At 40.6% G+C, this 21,388-nt stretch overlaps 2 protein-coding genes across 3 annotated transcripts in view; both read left to right on the top strand.

The window, feature by feature from the left end:
- Positions 1-3,379, top strand: part of LOC5501179 (hemicentin-1) — a 68,706-nt gene extending 65,327 nt beyond the window's left edge. The window contains exons 14-17 of the mRNA XM_048733109.1: positions 1,366-1,479; positions 1,909-1,930; positions 2,006-2,042; positions 2,138-3,379. Coding sequence (XP_048589066.1) covers positions 1,366-1,479; positions 1,909-1,930; positions 2,006-2,042; positions 2,138-2,740 — 776 coding nt within the window. The 3' untranslated portion in view covers positions 2,741-3,379. The remainder of the gene's footprint in view (positions 1-1,365; positions 1,480-1,908; positions 1,931-2,005; positions 2,043-2,137) is intronic.
- Positions 3,380-5,915: 2,536 nt separating this feature from the next.
- Positions 5,916-21,151, top strand: LOC5517321 (hemicentin-1). 2 transcript variants are annotated; one of them, XM_048733110.1, is made up of 18 exons: positions 6,071-6,454; positions 7,017-7,274; positions 8,176-8,430; positions 9,042-9,299; positions 12,214-12,468; positions 12,989-13,246; positions 13,437-13,691; positions 13,956-14,213; positions 14,319-14,564; positions 16,455-16,697; positions 16,968-17,080; positions 17,591-17,640; positions 18,098-18,240; positions 18,451-18,558; positions 19,179-19,292; positions 19,373-19,394; positions 19,468-19,504; positions 19,601-21,151. In XM_048733110.1, the coding sequence occupies exons 1-18, from the start codon at positions 6,361-6,363 to the stop codon at positions 20,237-20,239; spliced, it is 3,606 nt and encodes a 1,201-aa protein (XP_048589067.1). In that variant the 5' UTR covers positions 6,071-6,360; the 3' UTR covers positions 20,240-21,151. The 2 variants fall into 2 exon arrangements, with proteins under 2 accessions (XP_048589068.1, XP_048589067.1); XM_048733111.1 differs by lacking the exon at positions 19,373-19,394 and having other exon boundaries at positions 5,916-6,454; positions 19,601-19,771.
- The last annotated feature ends 237 nt before the right edge of the window (positions 21,152-21,388 follow it).

The following is a 21,388-nucleotide window of genomic DNA, read 5'->3' as shown; positions in this document are numbered from 1 at the left end:
ATGTTAGAATAATGCACAGACTGCTCTTTTCTTATCCATCCCAGGCCGGGCAATCTAATCGTGTACGTAACCCTGACAACGCCAGCAAACGTCTCAGATCCCTTTGTACCGCTCAAGAATGCCCTTCTACAAAATGCGCCAAGATACAACTTAACGATTGAACCGTCAAGTGTCAAATTGCAGCAAGGTAAGAAGATCGTCGTAATCGTCGTTACTATTTTTGTCACTATATTCACCAGCATTGTCATCGTCATCATAGCAGCATCAGTTCCTTTCGATTTCTTGCTTTAATCATATACATAAGACTAATCTATAAAGCTAAGAAGCCAAACGATTGTCGTAAACAAATGTCAAGATGCAGCAAAGTAAGAAGCTAGTCTTCGTCGTTGTTATCATTTGTTATCATTATATATTCCTTTGCATTATCATCGACATCATTGTAGCATTAGTTCCTTTCGGTTTCTTACCTTTAATAACATAAAGACTAAGTTATAAGCTTATATATGGGCTTGGGTTTATAGAGCTTATTTATCGAAGCCATTCCTCTTCCAGTGAATACTCAACAGGCGCCAAAGTTTGATGATGTCAGGCCTACCCATCAAAGAATCAAAGTCACGTGGTCAAGGCCTTATAGTAATGCGCAGTGCACGATGCGCGCTAGACCTCTAGCTGGAGCGTCACGTGACTGGGTGACGTCATCAGTTGTCAGTAGTTCAGCTTCGCTGTCATGCGTGTTGGATGATCTTAAGCCTGACACTCTGTACGAGGTGGAGGTCACTGTGTCGGTGCGGGAAGACACGAGGCGTGACACGGTCTACATCAGGACCACCCCCACAGGTACGTGTGCTAGTCGCATGACCATCATGACCACCCCCACAGGTACGTGTGCTAGTCACATGACCATCAGTACCACACCCACAGGTACGTGTGCTAGTCACGTGACCATCAGGACCAACCCCACAGGTACGTGTGCTAGGCACGTGATCATAAGGACCACCCCCACAGGTACGTGTGCTAGTCACCTTACCATAGGACAATCCCCACGTGCTAGTCACGTGATCATCAGGACCACCCCAATAGGTACATTTGCTAGTCACGTGATCATCAGTACTATCCCTACAGGTACGTGTGCTAGTCACGTGAGCATCAGTACTACCCCCACAGGTCTGTGTGCTTTTCAGTTGATCATCAGGGCTATCTCAACTAACAGGCACAAGCTCTTGTCACGTGACTGCCAGGATAACTCCGTTCAGATCAACGAGTTTGCCACGTGATTAGACACCAGTAGGAGAGTAATATCGCTACGTCACATTTTACACCTCTACTTTATGTATCTTATACGGTCTATATTACACTTTGTTCCAGCTGTCGAGGTAAATGATCAGAACTCCACCATTGTTGGTCTCGCTGTGTTGGTCGCCATCTTGTTCTTGGTCATCTTTGGTCTGATTGTCTACATCGTGGTGCTGAAGAGGGCAGGTAAGTCCGTCAGATATGTTTACTGTTTTATGTTATATGTAGCATTTCAGCCATCCTCGAAGTAGTACTAATGGAGTGTTCATTATTTATGGCCGGGGGGGGGGGGGGGGGGGTCGGTATTCAGCCCCACTCCACTTGCATTTTCTGTACAACCCCCCCTTTGTCAACATCAAAACTTTGTTGACCCCCCAGGAGAAACCCCAAAACTTGTTTGACCCCCCCACCCTACCCTGGTTACCAGAGGCTCCGAGCTTCGCGGCGACAACGATTTGAGCGATCGCCGCGAAGCCAAAACGTTGTCGCCGCGAAGCTCGGAGCCTATGGTACCCAGGAGCCAGGGTAAACCCCCGCCCTCCTTCTCTTTTAAAAATCCACAAAGCTAAATTTATAATACGAAATATAAAGTTTTATTCTTTTCTTCTTTTGCAGATCTTACAACAAGGAAAAGAAGGTATGAAAAACTTGATACTATCCAGCTATCGTTACATATTCTTGTTTTTGAGTTAACATAACCTTTTCCCAACAGACCTGAAGCTGATAACCCAGGCTACTCTGGATTCCAGGTAAACATTTATTTCTCTTTCTTCTAGAGTACATACAACGACTTGAGAAGTGAGGTACCAATAAACAACGTTATAAATAATCTATTATTATTCAGAATGTGGCAATGCAAGAAAATGCGAACCAAGACCAGCACACAGTCCCAGAGATGGGAGACTATGAGGTCGCCCCATCAGAAAATAAGGTTCCCACCCCTGACCCCATTCCACAATACGAACCAGTGAACAATACACAAGCACGACCATCCAACCGTAGTAACGTCACGCACTATAATGATATAACGCAAGGGGGCAATGTCACGCAGTATGAAGCTATGAATAGACATGCATCACGTGATCGGCATGTACCAGGCAATCGCCAGTACGATAGCGTCGATAGCACGAGAATGAGTAGACAGAATCCACCCGCGAGGAGAGCAAGGAACGACACAGGTGATCAAGGCGAGCCAGGTTACGAGAACACAAGAAAACGAGGTTTACCACATGAAGTGTACCAGTCCCTACAGGCGACGACACAACACAGCGAGAATGCGCAGTACGCACCACTGCATCCTAGGACACGAATTGCGGCCAGGTCTGGTGGTAGGGACGAGAGGGGAGTAGGCACAGATATAAGAGGGAGTGAGTACCAGGAGTTGCACAGGACTAAAGCCACAGATCCATGTTATCAACGGGTAGGTAGTAGAGTTACTAGCGCATAAGATGCTCATATCGCGGATCCATGTGATCAACGGCTAGGCTCTAGAAATACCACTAGCGCGTAAGATAGTCCCGCAGATCCTTGTAATCACGTACAAAGATAATACCAGCGCGTTAGCTGAAAATACACACGTACACGTACACTTGAGGTAAATATTATCAAAGATTTAGTCACTAGTCACAAGGCGATAGGTGTATTTATATCACCATTGGTCGAGATAACCGTGTTACCCTATGTTACCATTCACATGAACTGGATATATCAACAAAGATCATCATGCTATCTCTCGCTATTATCACGCGGTAAAGTATACCAGGAACAATAAATAAATACGTTTTAATGTCGTTTCAATAGAAACCCCCGAATATTATGGACTTTTTCAATTGCTGCTAGTGGTTAGTTATCTTTGGAAGCGCAACCAAGGTATCCTATCGTGTAGACCTGAAACAACACGTCTTTCACAGTGTGGGTTTACAGAGGCTCGCTTGGTTACTGGTTACTGCCAACATGAACTAATTTGCTAATTATATTTGACGTTAGTTTTATCCTGCATGGTATGCTTATTGTTGTAATCAATTCTTAACCCAGTTACTTGAAACATAATTAATAACTTACAATAAAAAATCACTTTTCTTCGTCATTCCCATATTTATTCGTGCGTCCTTACCACTATTCTAGTCATTCCAACCCTTTTTCCCTCCCTGTCTTCATCTCCCTTCTCAAAGTTCTTTTTAATTTTCCTTTCGCCCAATCTTTATTGGTGCCCTGGTCACCAAAAGTAGCTATGCAGCTCTAATACCCCTGTCGCGTTAGCTTCTCACACGATTAAAAAGATCTTCTTAGTCGGTACTTTAGCAAATGCTAATAATTCGCGAGGTGGAGCATCCTCGATGTGAAGGTAACCCCCCGGAATAGGCCCCAAGATTGCGTTTGATTCCTGCGAATAACGGAGGTTAAATTAATGGTAAATTTCATTGTGGTCTTTGCGGTGCTAGAAGAACTGTTCCTTTTTAAAGGTAAACGTTTGGTGAAATCTCTAGAAGGAGGATGTCTATATCTAATGTGTGTGCTGTATTGGGGGCTTTGTTACGATATTTGACCTTATCAAAGTGATGTTAATTGATTGAAGGATTAAGTAAAAACTTGGTGGCGTTATAAGATTTTTTAATCAAGTGTATGCAATAACGGTCACGAAGAAAAAAGCAGCTCTAATTTGAGCCCTTTTAAAAATCTGCTCGTTCAACCTCTTAGGAACGAACACTACATACAAGGCAGTTGATATTGATGTAGTAACCCTCGCTATTTATACTCATGGAGTCTACCTAAACTGGCTGTATTCCCTACGCGTTACCTCGTAACACTAACAAGATATTAAACATCATTTCTGAATAAAGCTATCCTATAGCCCGTGCACGGACAAGTAGAGTGTTGAATCAGGTAATTTAAGATAATTTGTAATTTAGTCCCATTTTTAGATTTAATCTTGTGGCATGATCTGTTTTTTATCCTACTGTAACTGATTTTTGTATCTATAAGCATGCTTGGCTGGCTCATCTACTCCTAAACAACTCATGGGAATTCAAGCGGCCCCCTATTTTTAAGATATGTCAAAATATGCAAAACATTTTAGCTGCAGTGTTTACTTCCTGTTGAGCACAAGAGAAATCTTCTTCGATGGGTTCAATTCATCTGGTATTCCTTGTTGGTGCCTTGGTGTGCCTAATTACGACAGGTAAATCTAACTCCATTTGCACATCGGATTGTCATGTGTCAGAATGGCACAGAGTGGCAGTAAAACACAAATAATGCAACGACCCCGCAGTCCATTGCCTTTCTTTATACTATTTGCTGGGATAGTTGGTTCATGTAAAATATCCACCTTTTCTGATTCGCCAGATGCATCTTCTGATACATGGCAGTGGCAGTACATCACGTCCGTCTGCTTCAACGATGGCGAGAATGCCACACTGACATGGAGAGTGACTCTGAACTCGGATGAAGAGATCGGAGCTGTGTCTATCTGGCAACAGCCTTTAAAGGCGGGTGGATCACCAACCATGATGTATGCAACGAATTCGGGAAAGGAACCAGCGTTCAGTGATCGAGTAATGTCGGCATCGTACTCGGGTTCATCTCCCGTGTATGATGTGGTGTTTACACTGAAGGTTAACAACAGCGCGGATGGATTCGGCACCTATGAAATACAGTGTCGTGTCGCCTCAAAGAACTTCCCTATTGGGCAGTCTGCATCAGACACTCTACTCAAAGTGCAGGGTAAGAAAAGCGTATTGACTCACAATGAGTAAGTGATTTAGGCACGGTAGAATATAAGGCTGGCTCTTTTGGTGTCTAGAGTGCCAGAGAGCCCCTCCTTTTCTTTTTATCTCTCTTTTATTTTCTTGGTCATTTGCGACAAAATAGGCCCTTTACAACGGATTTTGACGTTAAGTCGCATTCTATGCGTTTAGTCAACAAGGAGGTCGTCGTCATGCAATCCTCTGCCAACGTTACGGATGGCCGCGGTACTTTAACTTCCATGCGAAAAGTTTTTACTTTCCAATTGCTAGAGCTGGTGTGCTGATTTCTACTTTAACTGATAGAAAAGACCGAACTGGAATTTCAGGAGTTAAGAAGAGGATTGTATTTTTAATATCTACGTCGTTATTAACCTGATGAAGCTAGCAGCACTAGCAGTTGCAGTACAACACATCAGTCTGCTTCAACGATGATCCGCCAGTAATTTCGGTTTCATATCATGTGTGATGTGGTGTATACTGAAGGACTATATCGGCCAAGAAGGATATGGAAACCAGTAACTACAGTCGTGTGGCCTCAAAGAAAGAAGAGCGGCAGCTACGATACTCTTCTTCAAAGCAGGCCCGTACCCAGGGAGGGAGGGTGGGGTGGGGGGGAGGAGGGTGTTCGCAACTTTGGCGATGTTTCCTGATAATATAAAAAAAAAATATTAAAACACCTGGTTTTGTATGGTTTTGTAATTTTATGATTCCTGCGTTCGGGATGTTACATAATTCTCTGCTAGCAGAGGCCTCTTTTCTCTGTATTTCGCTGGGCTGGCGTTCGCGAGGCCATCCCAGCGAAATACAGAGAAAAGAGGCCTCTGCTAGCAGGGAAGTTAAATAACGGAACTGATGTTAAACTCAAAACTCGCGAAAGGGCGGACAAATGTTCTTTCTTACTTTAGCAATGGCTTTTATTGCACACAGTTTTCTTTTTAACTAACAATGCATCACGTTTTTACGTCACGCAATGCATATATGCATAAGATGTTTATATTTCATTAAAAATTCACGTGATTTTTTCTACAGATAAGTGGGCAAGGGCAGTGACAGTTAACCACCAAGAACATGACTCCCAGACTCTCTATGGTTTCGATCTGTTTCATAAACAAATTTGCTTCGACAATGCAAGTAAAATATTTTATACGTTTTTTTACCTCCAGTTCCACCCAGCAGCGTTAATATAACCCCACCGAGTCCTAACGTGACCGAGCGTGACCAAGTGAACCTGACGTGTTCAGCTGGTGGTACTCCTCCACCAACCTTCACATGGATCAACCCTCAGGGGCACACCGTAGCACACGGACCGTCCTACACCATTCCCATGGTGCATCGCGACATGTCAGGGGTCTACACATGTGTGGTTACTGATGGATGTGGACGAAATCACACCAGAAATGCGACACTCGTAGTGAGATGTAAGCATATGCTTTTACATTTATTGGTACATCAGAATTCTCTCTGCGGTGGTATAATGTTATTTTAGCAGAATACCTTTATTTTTCTGTCACATTGATTTTAAAAATTTGCAAAAATGTGCATGGTTTTAAACGAACAATATATCGGAATTCTTTTAAAGATAAATAGGTGATCTTTTATAGAATATAAATTGTCATTCTTTTGCATGCCTAGTCGTTTAATCTCAAAATGATTTGTTGTAAGATGTCTTTATTATGGAAAATGCTTAATTGCTGATGGGCATGGAGGGGCAATCACCCCCATGTTGCAGCGAGTTCTTAACAGGGTAGTGAATATTTGTAGAAATAATTCAGATGATACAATACAGAATACATGTGACGGGAGAGCAGAAAAAGGTTTTGATGATGACCTTATTATATGCTATACGATGTTTACTTGATATTTTTAATACCGCACTAATTACTTTTTTTAAATTTGAAATTACTTCCTGTACTCAATTCCTTAAAGTTTTCGCTCTATACTTCCTACTTGCTTAATGCAATAGCTGATATCTCATTCCAGATAAGCCAGAAAACACTACAATGGTAGCAAATGCATCTTCCGTATGTATTGGTGGCATGGCCTTGTTAAATTGCTCAGCGGCGGGTAAACCAAACAACATATCGTACACTCTGTATCGCAATAGTACGGAGTTTGCCTCACAAATGCACGGACTGTTCGTCCTTCCTCTTACCACTCCTGGCGTGACCATCTTCACGTGTGTTCCCAGTAACGAGGCGGGAGGTGGGCACAACAAGAGCGTCACCGTCACTGTCAAAGGTATGGATATGATAAAACTTCCCGGTAATATAAAAGTATATAACACTTGACATTATCTTAACTATAACTTGAGGTTTTTGTTAAGTGCTAAATATTCAGCTTTCAATGTTTCACTGCTAAAAAATGTATAAATATTTGAACTGCTCACCCTTACATGGCTGAGGTAGTATTATGTGCGTACGTGGGGCCCTACAGGCCAATAGACCGAGGGGTGCTTCTGAGTCACCTCTATCGACTCTAAAATGAGCCTTTTCGAAAAACAGACTAAATTCAACGTTCGTCATTTAAGACGCATTGAAACGTTGTTCGGTTTTAAGTTTTTAATCATTTGCCAAATAAACTCGTGGGATTTACCGTGCGCTGGTCAATGACATCAGCCTATTGTAAGCTTTCTTTGTAAATTATGTACCGAGACCTTTGATACATATTTGTTGCTGGATGTTTGATTCATTTCTCTTTCCATTTCGGCTTCTCAAATAGAATAGCCTTTTTTAAGAAAGTGTTATTTAATATATTTTTTCTATCAGCGCTGTGAGCTCAAGCACCCTTTTTTTTTTGCTCGTGCAACGTAAAAAATAGAACAAAAAGCTAGACTTGCCACCAACCATTTTCTCGCGCTGTCTGCAATAATAAAAAAAAGACCTTCCTTCTCCATATATAGCACCTCCGCGCATCACTAGCCACCTCGCCAAAAACTGTTATAGAGGGAAAAGAATCAATCAGGACAATCCTCGCATACATATTTTGGCAGAAACTAACTTATGCTTTTTTGTCCCTGTTTTTTTTTTCTTAGAACCGCCAAAAATAACAGGCTTTACCGTACTACAAACTGTTTCAATTTTCTAGCGATGTCTGCGAAGATAAGAATGATAATAAAAAGTACATTTTTTTCTTCATGTAGCACCTCCGCGCATCACGAGTCTGACCCCGTCACAAACTGTTGTAGAGGGAAATAGTTTTACCATGCAGTGCGACGCGTCTGGTACAGCGCCTTTGAACATAGCGGTTTCCCATCCGAACGGCTCGGTGCTGACCAACTCCGGGAGCTACACGTTCAGTCCTATCACGAGAAGAGATGAGGGGACCTACACGTGCACCGTGAACAACGGCAACGAGTGTTCAAATGGCACAAACACAGCGAGTATAACTATCAACTGTGAGTTTTTTTTTTCGCTTTTTTTTTCGCGTTTTGCCAACTGTCTCTTCTGCTGACCCTTGAGTGTATTCTTTGTCCCGTATTGTTTTTCTGACTGTATTATCCGTTGTATCCCCATAAACTATCCTTGGTAACTAAGATTTTCTCATTTGTGCATCTCAAGATAATGCTAAACACTCAACTCGGTGTTCTTATGGGGCTTTTATAGGTACCACAGTAGTAAGACTGTAAATGTCTTGTGAAGCAATTCAGTAGAATGTGTATAGCATTGTCATTGTCTGAAATGATATCAAATGAAAAGTGGTGAAATAAAATAAGTAAAGTAAAGTAATAATAAAGGAACTATAAGCACTCACAGTTTCTTTTCTTTCATGGCTGGCCATTTTTTGCCTTAAAATGTAAGTGCACTCAAGTGGATAACGGTGTCTGTGGCAATATGTTGTCAACGTTTCGATACGGCGTCTTTGTTAATATGATTGTTGTCATCAGCTGTACATGAAAGCAACTTCTCTATTTAAATGATTTTTTAGCCTACTGTACTTTTGTGATTTTTCTTCTGTTAGATTTCTTCTCGGCTAAAAAGCATTTTAGCTTACTTTAGCATTTTATAGATAAACCAGAGAAAACGTCACTTGACGCAAACTCGTCTTCTGGATGCGTTGGAGATATTATTTTGTTAAACTGCTCAGCGGCGGGTAAACCAGAAAACATATCGTACACTCTGTATCGCAATGGTACGGAGTTTGCCTCACAGATGCACGGACTGTTTGTCCTTCCTCGTAACCTTTCTGGCGTGAGTATCTTCACGTGTGTTCCCAGTAACGAGGCGGGGGATGGACACAACAAGAGCGTCACCGTCACAGTCAAAGGTATGGCATATATATGTATACTTTCATACATCTAATTCAAATAAGTTTGGACTTTGAGAATCCATGAGCCGTTGCCCGCAGTGCTTTATGGGTAACGTAATAGTGACAAAATCTCGGGCACCGAGAACTGTACAGGACCCGAAATCATCCCAGGACCCGAAACGATCCCAGTACCCGAAACGATCCCCAAAAGTTCCCCAACTGACCCCGGGACCCGAAACGATCCCCAAGAGTCCCCGAAATGAACCCCAAGGAATTACAGTAATGGACAACTAAAGGAATGTGTAAGGATTGGCTTTCAGTTTTAAAAACATATGATACATTTAGCTTTGTTTGTGTTATTAAAAGGAAATTTACATTAACTAAAACTATAGTATTAAGATTTTAACATACGACTGCGGGGGAATACAGTGGTTGAGTCAGAAATTGGGGTCAACTAACAATTCTTTGTGATAGTAATTTGAAGAACCCGGCGTGGATAAATCAATTTTACATAACAAGCCATAAAAGAAGTCTTTACAGATAGGACATGCTGCTTTTTATAGGAAGCGAAATGTTTTAAAGTTATTTTTTGGCATGTTTGTTTTCGGTGAATGAAAGACCTATCATATCATGAGATCATGCAGGGGTGTACGCACGACTACATGAGGAAGTTCAAAACTCACATAATATTGCTTTCAACCAACAAAAGCCACATCCTTTTAATATTTTGCATCGGTAGTAGGGTTGTTCGAGTGTATAACTCAGTGTGCTTTTGTCATTACATCCTCTCGACCAAACCGGCTGCCTAAAATGTGTCGGTAAATATTCGCTCGTGTGAACAAGGATTTCGTGGTGAAATGCATGTTTAGGTTGTCGAATGAATATAAATTTTTAGGGGTGATGTTTACCGGAAATGAGATTTATAGTGTCAGAGTCATGTGTTTGAACCGCAACCGCAGAGTGTGATGGAAGGTCAAAAGTTTGAATGATCTGAGCAAAGCTGTGCTATGTTTATACATGCTGTATTTCTTTCAGTAGCAATTAAAAATTGTGTATTTGTTTTAGACTCTGTTTATGGGTTTAACGCCGGGCAATGTAATAAATAGAAGTATTGTGTTGAAATTTAATATTTTAAGTCACGTTGTTTAGAAATCGAGTCGCTGTTAACCCTTAATTATGCTTCAAGAATTGCAAGTATTTCTTCTGCTTTCCCTTTGTCCATTACCGCAATTCCTTGGGGTTGATTTCGGGGACTCCTCGGTATCGTTTCGGGTCCGAGGATCAGTTGGGGTACTTTTGGGGATCATTTCGGGCCCTGGGATCGTTTCGGGTCCTGGGATCATTTCGGGTCCTTTACAGAACCATGATAATATTTAGAAGTACGTTGCCAAGACCGCTGGAGGTTGTCAAGCCTAGAATCGTCTTTAGTCACGCTTGTGTGCTGGTTTATTTGAAATCCCACGAAGCACTGCGGGATACGACACAGATTCTCATACAGTAAACAACCGCGTATAAAAATCTAGACATTTTAAGAACCTGCAGGCTGAAATTTGACATTTGAAGCACCCTTTTTATAAGAACCTAATAAGCCTGGAGGGTATAAATAGGTTCTTATTTGGTCACTCAAATGTTGATTGTCAAAATTCTGGATATAGCTTATTTGGAACATATAAAATAAAATATGTGAAAACAATTTAAAACGGTTGATAACAAAAAAAGAAAAATTACTTTTCTTAAATATGTCGGTACGTTGCATATTTAGAAGTAGAACATGGACTTATATGTTATGTTCAGCATCTATTTTTATTGTTAAAGACAGACTTGTGACATTATGACTAATGAAAAAATAAGAACCAAAGAACCTAAACAGCCCGATTTGTCAAAAGGTACCCCGATTTATAAGAACCTATTCAGCATGATCTTAAAAATTCTAGGTTTATATATTATTTACTGTAGTGCGACTTTTTTTGAAGTAGCTCTATGAATATAACACTGTTCTTGGTGTTCATCGCTTATCCGTACCAAGGCTCCAGGGACCGTTAGTGTGGTCACATGACGTATGTCAGCCAAACACGACACAACTAGACTCTTGTATAGAGTATCGGGGCTCTTGTCTTTGATATTCATTATCAGTGAATAAGCATGCAGTATGCTTGTATCATTATAGTTTAGTGTGGAGACTACGTTTACTCCACACAGACATAGAAACTTTTTACTGCCGTCATATGAGTTAAGCATCTACATCTACATCTACATTTATTTAGTCGGTAAAAAATCTTGCGATATCACACCAACCTTAAATAAAAGTATTTACATATAAATAAATAAATAAGGAGATAAGTAAATAAAAATATATACATATATACATGGATAGGTACTAAGTATATACAGAATATATAAAATATTAAATAATGAAAAGAAAATTCAATAATATATAGAAATAAAATTATAAAATTAAAATTCAATTCTTATTATTATTAAGATAGATTTCGAGGTCACGCTTAAAATGTTCGATTGAGCCTAGCTCGACAAGTTCATTAGGTAAAGTGTTCCAATGTCTTATCGTTCGGGGGAAAAAAGAATAAAAATACTTATTCTTTGTAGCTTTTTCTTGATAATATTTAAAATTATGACTATTAAGACTGTTAAGCGAGCCATTCAATTCGAAACAGAATACTTCTGTCAGAGGGGCTGATGTTTTAATTCAGTGCATCGCATCTAGAACGGAATCCTTGCACATAGAAATTTCCTTCCAAACAGTCGGTGACGCTAAAAGCAATTTACAGATATTGGATTTTGATTCCAGTGACATGTAGCATGTGCGCTTTCACCAAAAATGGAATCCATCAGAACAATCCTCGCATATTATACTGTATATTTTGACAAGAATTAATTTACTTATGCTTTTTTGTTGCTGTTTTTTTTTTCTAAGAACCGCCAAAAATAACAGGCTTCACCCCACCACAAACTGTTGTAGAAGGGAGCAATTTTACAATTTGGTGCAACGTGTCTGGTACAGCGCCCTTGAAAATAGCGGTTTCCCATCCAAACGGCTCGGTGCTGACCAACTCCGGTAGCTACACGTTCAGTCATATCACGAGAAGAGATGAGGGGACCTACACATGCACCGTGAACAACGGCAACGAGTGTTCAAATGACACAAACACAACGAATATCACTGTTAACTGTAAGTTTAAATAATTATATCATACTTTCATGTACATTTTACATGAAATATACGTATAACAGTATTTAAAAATACTGTTATACGTATATTTCATGTAAAATGTTTCACTGTTTCAATTCTCATTTGTGCATTGCAAGGGTATTGTTCGAGGCCATTATTCTTTTGTATCTCTCATTCTTCTAAGTCCACTCATCGGTTTGTTACAAGAGTAAGAACTAACTCAATATGGTATCAATAATGCACGCTGATGTTGTAATAAATAACACAAGGCATTTTATCGGATCTTCTCTTTTGCTTTTTTTTTTGACACATTCTTTTTACCTAAAACTGTTACTAACTTCCAATATCGTGCTAACACCTTTGTATTCCTGTAAACTAATCACCTTGTTGTTGGGTTTGTGAAGAGCGTTTTATAGGTCCTTAACTTGCTAAAGTGTCATCTTTTGTCTTTTCTTTTCGCATTCCTGTACTCTTCATCGGATTGAAGCTTTTGCCTCACAACGTTAATATTGCTTTGTAGATAAACCAGAAAACACCAAATTAATACCAAATGAGCATATCGGCTGTGTCATGGATGTTGTCTCGTTAAATTGCTCAGCGTTGGCTAACCCAGACAACATCAACTACACTCTGTATCGCAATGATACGGCGCTTGCCTCAAATATGAACGGAAAATTTATCATTAGTCTTAACGCTTCTGGCTTGAGTATCTTCAAGTGTGTTCCCAGTAACGAGGTGGGAGATGGAGAAAATAAGACCGGCTTCTTCACTGTCAAAGGTATTTTCTATCGTGAATCTGATATTATATGATCGCTTCTACCTTGTAACAACATCTCCTTTATTTATACCGCAAATAAGAGCAACACTGATACTTTGCATGTACGCTGTCATCAATAAGAATTCACCAGAATAATCCTGCATACACATCTTTCTTTTTGCGGAAATTAATTGATTTTTTTTTGCCTCAGAACCACCACGAATAACAAGGTTTACCTCGACACAAACTGAAGTCGAAGGGTCCGATGTAACAATTCGATGCAACGCATCTGGTACAGAGCCCTTGGGAGTAGCGATTTTCCACCCAAACAGCTCGGTGCTGACCAACACTGGGAGCTACACCTTCAGTCCTATCACGAGAAGAGATGGGGGAACCTACACATGCACCGTGAACAACGGCAACGAGTGTCCGGTTGATACAAAAGCGATGAACATCACCGTCAACTGTGAGTTAAAAAAGAGACACATATCAAAGTAAAATGTTAAGATTTCAGCATACTTGATGTAATCTAATTAAAAATAGTTTGTCAAAGGTTAGGATTTGATTTTGTCATGGCCTTTATGCCCTTTTGCTTGTTTGTTGCCAGTACATTTACTTTATTTATTAGGACGGGGTGGGGGGGAGTGGGTGGAATTAAAAGGCCATAGTTTAGGGAAATATCCTTATATAACTGTTCAAAACCCGAGGCTTATTTGTTTTCCTGTTCCAGATAAACCAGAGAAAACAAGCCTAACACGTCTGGAAAGCTCTTACTGTCTGGGGACCAGCGTTTATTTTAACTGCACAGCGACGGGTAAACCAGATGACATCCACTACTCGCTTTTCGTTAACAAGACCCTTTTGATAGAGAAGTCTAGAGGGGTATTCAACTTGACGTTAAACACTTTAGGAAAGCATGAATACACTTGTGTGCCGAATAACACAGCAGGAATTGGTCAGAATAGCACAATTAGCATTGATGTGCAAGGTATGAAACCTGTTAAAGGTTATTTTTGTGTATTTATTAAAAATTTATCGAGCTATGGAATGATGCTGCAAGACATTTATTTATTTACTTATTTTACCTTTTTAGAAAATATAAAGTTCGTCAACATTTCAGCTCCAATGGTAAAAAGAGGAGTTCCCTTTACCTTGGAGTGTACAACTAATGTGGTTAGACCTGTCAGCATCACTTGGTACAAGAACAGCGAATGGTTTAGCAGCAATAGAAGTCTTATATTTAGCGGGTCGTTGAATGATACCGGTTCTTACAGCTGCCTCGCGGAAAGTGCCTGCAACAACACCAAGCAAAGCGAAAGAGTCAATATTACTGTAACATGTTAGTATTATATTAATTGTAGATTCTTATTTCCCTATATGTCAATCATTACTGTACTTGATTTCGCAACTTTGCATTCCAATAGTAATTTGTTACCAGAGATTACACATAATAGAAGTGATATCCATAGTTGATGAGCTTGCTTGTAAACAATGAGATATCCGTAAATATGTAAAAAAATACTTGAATGTCAGAATGAGTGCATCCCTTCCATAGCCAATAGCCAATATTTGCGGAAAATTAATCCCTTCATACGGACAAGACAAGGTACGTCGTTTACTGCTAGTTGCTCTTTTTGAAATTTGTGATACCTATTGTTACAAAATTAAGAACATTTATATCTGTTTCAGTGAATGTAAGGCAGCCATGAGAAGAAGATTTTGTACACTTTTCTTTCTCACTGATGTTTCTTCTGACTTGATCCTCTCGGAAAGCGTCTCTGAAATCTATTCTTATCAGTTTATAGCAAGACAACAAACTCCGGGGGGGGGGGGGGGGGGGTTCGGGGAAATAAAAATATTTTGCGAAGATGTGTGTATTACCAAACGAATTTTATAGAAAAAAAAGAATGTATGTATATTTTATGGAGAAAGAATAACTTTCTTATGGAGTAAGACAGGTGTAGACCAATGTAAATAGCTGATATATTATATGACACTGCTAATTTGTTTAAAATTAACATGACGATGTATTTTTACTGCATATAATTAACTCCATGGTCGAGGATCCAGCGCCTTTTTTTCTCGGCCATAAAAATCCTGTTCGAAAAATAACGCGTAGGTGACCTTTGGGAGCTCTCGCAAAGTACGCTGGATCTTCGAGCATGAATTAACTTACAAGTCGTAGAATGTTTGTTCTCCCTTTCGTGCGTGAGTTGCATTCCAGCAGATATAAGGCATTTCAGCCCAGGAAGTATAAAAATTTATCGGTGTCCTTTTTGGCTGAAGTATCAGTAATAGCGTTCAGGGTAAGCGGGAAAGATTTGGCCCACCTATCTCCCCTGGTGTCGGTAACCTGTCGCACACAATCTCTACATGCCTACTGCTGCTCATGGTCGCCGCAGACTTGAAACCGTAGTAGAAATGCGTTTAGAATAAGATAAATTCCTTAGCAATTTGGGTACCAGCCTCGCCCAGCTCAGTGACAGTCTACCATACTCTTATACATTTTTCCTTTTTCCTTTCAGATGGTCCGATATAGTGTGTGCAGCTTGGAAACTCGTTACCAATTTTTGGCTCGTTTTGGATCCTTATAGTGTTTTTTTTTTTTTGCTTTTTTCTTAAAATTTAATCAATATTATTGCACCTTGGTTCTATCTAAAAACTTAACAATACAAATAGTTTACATGCGTGGTCTGCTTTTATGGCTTGATACACTTGATATTTGTCTGCTTAGGTGAATAGAACGTTTGATTGATTGACAGGCTCCTTTGATCACGTGACCACATGTCAACCGTAGTCTCTTTACTATCTCCGGTAGCTCCTTCGATCACGTGACCACATGTCAATCGTAGTCTCTTTACCATCTCCGGTAGCTCCTTTGATCACGTGACCACATGTCAACCGTAGTCTCTTTACCATCTCCGGTACATGTTTTGTCCAGTGAAACACCATGCTTGGTGGTGCTCCTTATGGTACCCAACAAGTAATCTGATTTCGACAAATTATTCTTGGAATGCACAAATGACCTAAATGTTGTATTTTTATATTTGGCTAGGTTGTGTCTTTTTATGATTTTCTGATGTGTTGTGTTTTGATTTTTCTTGATTGTGGCCTGTCTTTATTTAATGATATGTTGTGATTTGATTTTTCTTCATTGTGCCTTGTTTTGATTTACTGATGTTTTGTGTTTTGATTTCTCATGATAGTGGCCTGTTCTTTTGATTTACAGATGCAAGTCTTAACAAACCTAATGCCATCTGCCTTGCCAACGATGCACTGACAAATGTTACTGTGGAGATGAAGACAAACATTCTCCAACCACCGGTTGTCACGTGCACAACAGGACGGGCATCGTTGATATCGTTCAGTGCTGATAACAAGAACCCTTCCTACGCCGTACCGCTTAAACGAGGCCAAACCATCTCCTGCTCAGTTGAAGGTTATCCACTGGCCAACATTACTTTCTATTTGGGTTAGTATACATTGAGCACGGCTATATTACACATTTCTTAGCCAAATTGACAAAATCGACAAATCGACGGACAGATTTGGTAGACAATTGAGTATTACAAGTGTCTTAACCAAACTGATCGACAAACAGATTTAACAGATATAAATAGACATTGCATTTTAACTGTGCCTTTTGTAGATACAGTAGGAGTTCACCGTTTGTTTTTTATTATATAAGAATCTAGTATGTGCTGAATCCTAAATACTTTGCTTTTTTATTCGTTTGGCACAGATATCAGGAGAACAAATCTGATAATGTCTTGGAGGATAAGAAACAAAAATGCAATACAAAAGTATGGAAAATGGGATGTGACTGACAACGACCGCCAACAAATTGAAAACTTGGTAAGTTTATATATTACTGATGTTACGTTTGAATTATTCTCTGAACAGACCGAGAGATGAGCGGACGTACCGGCATTACACCAATGTCAAACAAACAAACTTATCCTACCCATAATGCACCACCAGCGAGAGATAAAAACTTTGTCACAGTCTTAGTCGTTTTTACTCTTCTATATTTGTATATTTCCTGACCAATAATAGGTCCTTACATTTCGCTTGAATGCTCCTGAATGTTATTATTCAGGAACTTGTACTGGCGAGAACAACAAGCTGACCCCCTTTAAAGAGCCCTTGTCAGCCACGCCTTTCTAATTGTTTTCAACCAGAATTAGAAGACAAATTATGAGCGAAATCACATACAGCTACTCATGCTTTTTTTACGTAATTTATTCGAAACAGCTTGGAACAGCTTCCCTAAATCAGTAGATGGCTTGTCACACTTTGTACTTTACGACAGACACTCTTTAAGTCGTCCTTATTACAATAATAAGACGTTTCTTTTGTTTCCAGTGTGATGCAGCACAAGGCCCCTGTTTCAATAGAAGCAGTTTATCGTTCAGGCAAGATTCGTAGAAACATTCGTATATGACATGACGGAAAAACCTGGAAAATGCGCAATTCGAGATAGAGAAAGAAAGACAATTTCTTACAATGACCATCGGTTCCTTGTATTCTGGACTGATTTTCAAAACACAAATAACATGAGGCCGAAATGCACATACCCCGATTTTAGCTTTTTAAGATATTTTTACCTTTATCATCCTTGCGCTATGTATGGGCTCAGGGACGAAAAGCTCTAATTTCAAAGACACTTTACAAAAAGTCGCATCAATTTTAAAAAATGTCGCATTTAATATTTTGTTTGCTATTACTCACTAAGTACTTAGAGAAATTTTCCGCCTTATTTGATGTGAAATGGGCCTTTTTGAAGCGTCATGTCATGTTTTTCCGTCATGTCTACATATATACATATATTTGTTTCAGTTGGTTTAACTCTACTCCACCTTGCTTGAACAGGAATGGAAGTGTCATCGTAGATGCTTCGTTCACTCTCACTGGCGATGTCTCTGACCCCGAGGAATACTTTAAGAGCGAGTTACTCAAGAATGCCCCAAACTATGGCTTGGACATCGATCCCAATAGCGTGCAACCCCTAGCAGGTAAGTAGAACGCGTAGATCTAGACAGCTTCCCATCCAAATGTCGGGCAATCTAGATGGCATGCAATCCAAATAGCGTTTACCACAAAAGAGTTCACTAGCCATAATTCAAGCTGCGAAATTTACCGGTGATTGGCACTTAGTGACAACTTGCACCCGGTCCTATCAAGCATATATTTGAAAAAAAATTAATACCTCATCATTTTTCCAGCAATACCCTCAAACAACGTCCCCCTTCCTCTGACCACCCAAGCCGCGCCCACCACCGCTGCTACGCCCACTACCGCTGCTACGACCAAGCCTGGAAAGTGTCTGACGGGTTAGTACGAAGTAGATCCAGAAAGTGTGAAATCCAGTGAACATGCAATTCAAATAACGTGTTATCCAGATAGCGTGTACTGTCCAGAGAACATGAAATTCAAATAGCGTGTAACCCAAATAGCGTGTAACCCAGATAGCATGTAATTCAGACAGCATGTAATTCAGATAGCATGTTTTCAAGATCTTCAAAAGATAGAAAGTCACGTGGTGAAACTCATCTGGGTATGTGCAGTGTACGATGTGCGCTAGACCTATACTTGGGACGTCACGTGACTGGGCGACGTCATCAGGTGTCAGTAGTTCAGCCTCGCTGTCGTGCGTGTTGGATAATCTTGAGCCTGACACTCTGTACGAGGTGGAGATCACCTTGTCGGTGCGGGGAGACATAAGCGTGACACGGTGTACATCAGTACCACCCCCTCAGGTGCGTGTACTAGTCACGTGACCATCAGTACCACCCCCACAGATAAGCGTGCTAGTCTTGTCATCATCAGTACCACCCTTACAGCTGCATATGCTAGTCAATTAACCATCATGATCTCTCCTATAGGTGTGATAATAGGTACAGGTACATGTTCTGGTGAAGTCGTAACTTCGACGTTCTTTCTTTTGATCCAGCTGTCGAGGTAAATGATCAGAATTCAACCATTGTTGGTCTCGCTGTGCTGGTCGCCATCTTGTTCTTGGTCATCATTTGTCTGATTGTCTACATCGCAGTGCTGAAGAGGGCAGGTAAGTCGCTTAGATATGTTAAACTTCTGTTACAATAACTTAAAAGATTTACTTTAAAGATGCTACTTTTTATTTCACAGGTCTAACAGCAAAGAGAGAAAGGTATAAAAACTTCGTTAAATAACAGCGCTTTATATTCTTGATCTTGAATTCAAGTACCTTAATTCTCCAACAGATCTGAACCTGATAACCCAGGCTACTCTGGATTCCAGGTAATACTTTTCCTAAAAAACATACTGAGTTATGTCCGAGTAGTGAGCTTTTTAAAGGTGAAAACACTTTAAACATAATTTATGCTTTCTCTTAAGAATGTGGCGATGCAAGAAAACGTCAACCAAGACCAACATGTAATACCAGGGGTGGGAGATTACGAGGTCGCCCCATCGGACAATAGGGGACCCACCCCTGACCCCATTCCACAATACGAACCAGTGAACAATACACAAACACAACCACCCAACCGTAGAAACGTAACGCAATACGAAGATGTAACGCAAGGGAGCAATGTCACGCAATACGAGGATGTAACGCAAGAGGGCAATGTCACGCAGTATGAAGCTATGAATAGACATGCATCACGTGATCAGCATGTGCCAGCCAATCGCCAGTACGATAGCGTTGATAGCACTAGAATGAGTAGACAGAATCCACCCGCGAGGAGAGCAAGGAACGACACAGGTGATCAAGGCGAGCCAGGTTATGCGAACACAAGAATACGAGGTTTACCACCTGAAGTGTACCAATCTTTACAGGCGACGACACAATACAGCGAGAATGCGCAGTATGCCCCATTGCATCCTGGGACACGCATTGCGGCCAGGCCTGGTGGTAGGGACGAGAGGGGAGTAGGCACAGACATAAGAGGGAGTGAGTACCAGGAGTTGCACAGGACTAAAGCCACAGATCCATGTTATCAACGGGTAGGCAGTAGAGTTACTAGCGCATAAGATGCTCATATCGTGGATCCGTGTGATCAAAGGGTAGGCAGTATAGTTACTAGCGGGTAAGATGCTCATATGGCGGATCCGTTTGATCAAAGGGTAGGCAGTAGAGTTACTAGCGCGTAACATGCTCATATCGCGGATCCGTGTGATCAAAGGGTAGGCAGTAGAGTTAATTGCGCGTGAAATGCTCATATGGCGGATCCATGTGATCAACGGGTAGGCAGTAGAGTTTCTAGCGCATAAGATTCTCACATCGAGGATACATGTCATCAAAGGGTAGGCAGTAGAGTTATTAGCGCGTAAAATGCTTATATCGCGGATCCATGTGATCAAAGGGTAGGCAGTAGAGTTATTAGCGCGTAAGATGCTCATATAGCCCATCCATGTTATCAGCGGGTAGGCAGTAGAGTCACTAGCGGGTAAGATGCTCACATCGCGGATCCGTGTGATCAAAGGGTAGGCAATAGAGTCACTAGCGCGTGAAATGCTCATATCGAGGATCTATGTGATCAACGGGTAGGCAGTAGAGTCACTAGTGCGTAAGATGCTCATATCGCGGATCTGTGTGATCAAAGGGTGGGCTCTAGAAATACCACTAGCGCGTAACATAGTCCCGCAGATCCTTGTAATCACGTACAAAGATAATACCAGCGCGTTAGCTAAAAATATAACGTACAATTGAGGTAAATATTATCAAGGATTTATAGTCACTAGTCACTTAGAAATCATCATCACGCAAATTTTGTACATACCTCAAGTGACATACAAAGTCACTAACACGTGAGGTGTTTTTATATCACCATTGGTCGAGATAACCGTGTTGCCCTATGTTACTAATCACAAGAACTTATTGTTGTAATCAATTCTAAACCCTTTGGTGACCAGGGTACCAATAAAGATTGGGCGAAAGGCAAATTAGAAAGAACTTTGAGGAGGGAGGAGAAGACAGGGAGGGAAAAAGGGTTGGAATGACTAGAATAGTGGTAAGGACGCACAAATAAATATGGGGGTTAAACTGCAGAATACCCGTCCACTTATTTGCATTTTCCTTGTATTTACTGCCTCGTTCTATAGAAATCGAGGTGTGAAGTCTCATTGTTAACTCGTGTTAACTTGTGGACGGGTATTCTGCAGTTGCTCCAATATGAGAAT

The sequence above is a fragment of the Nematostella vectensis genome, chromosome 9 (genome assembly GCF_932526225.1).
Source record: "Nematostella vectensis chromosome 9, jaNemVect1.1, whole genome shotgun sequence".
NCBI classification, from domain to species: Eukaryota; Metazoa; Cnidaria; class Anthozoa; order Actiniaria; family Edwardsiidae; genus Nematostella; species Nematostella vectensis.
Note: the sequence above shows the minus strand (reverse complement) of the source record. Positions and strands in the feature narration are given on the sequence as shown.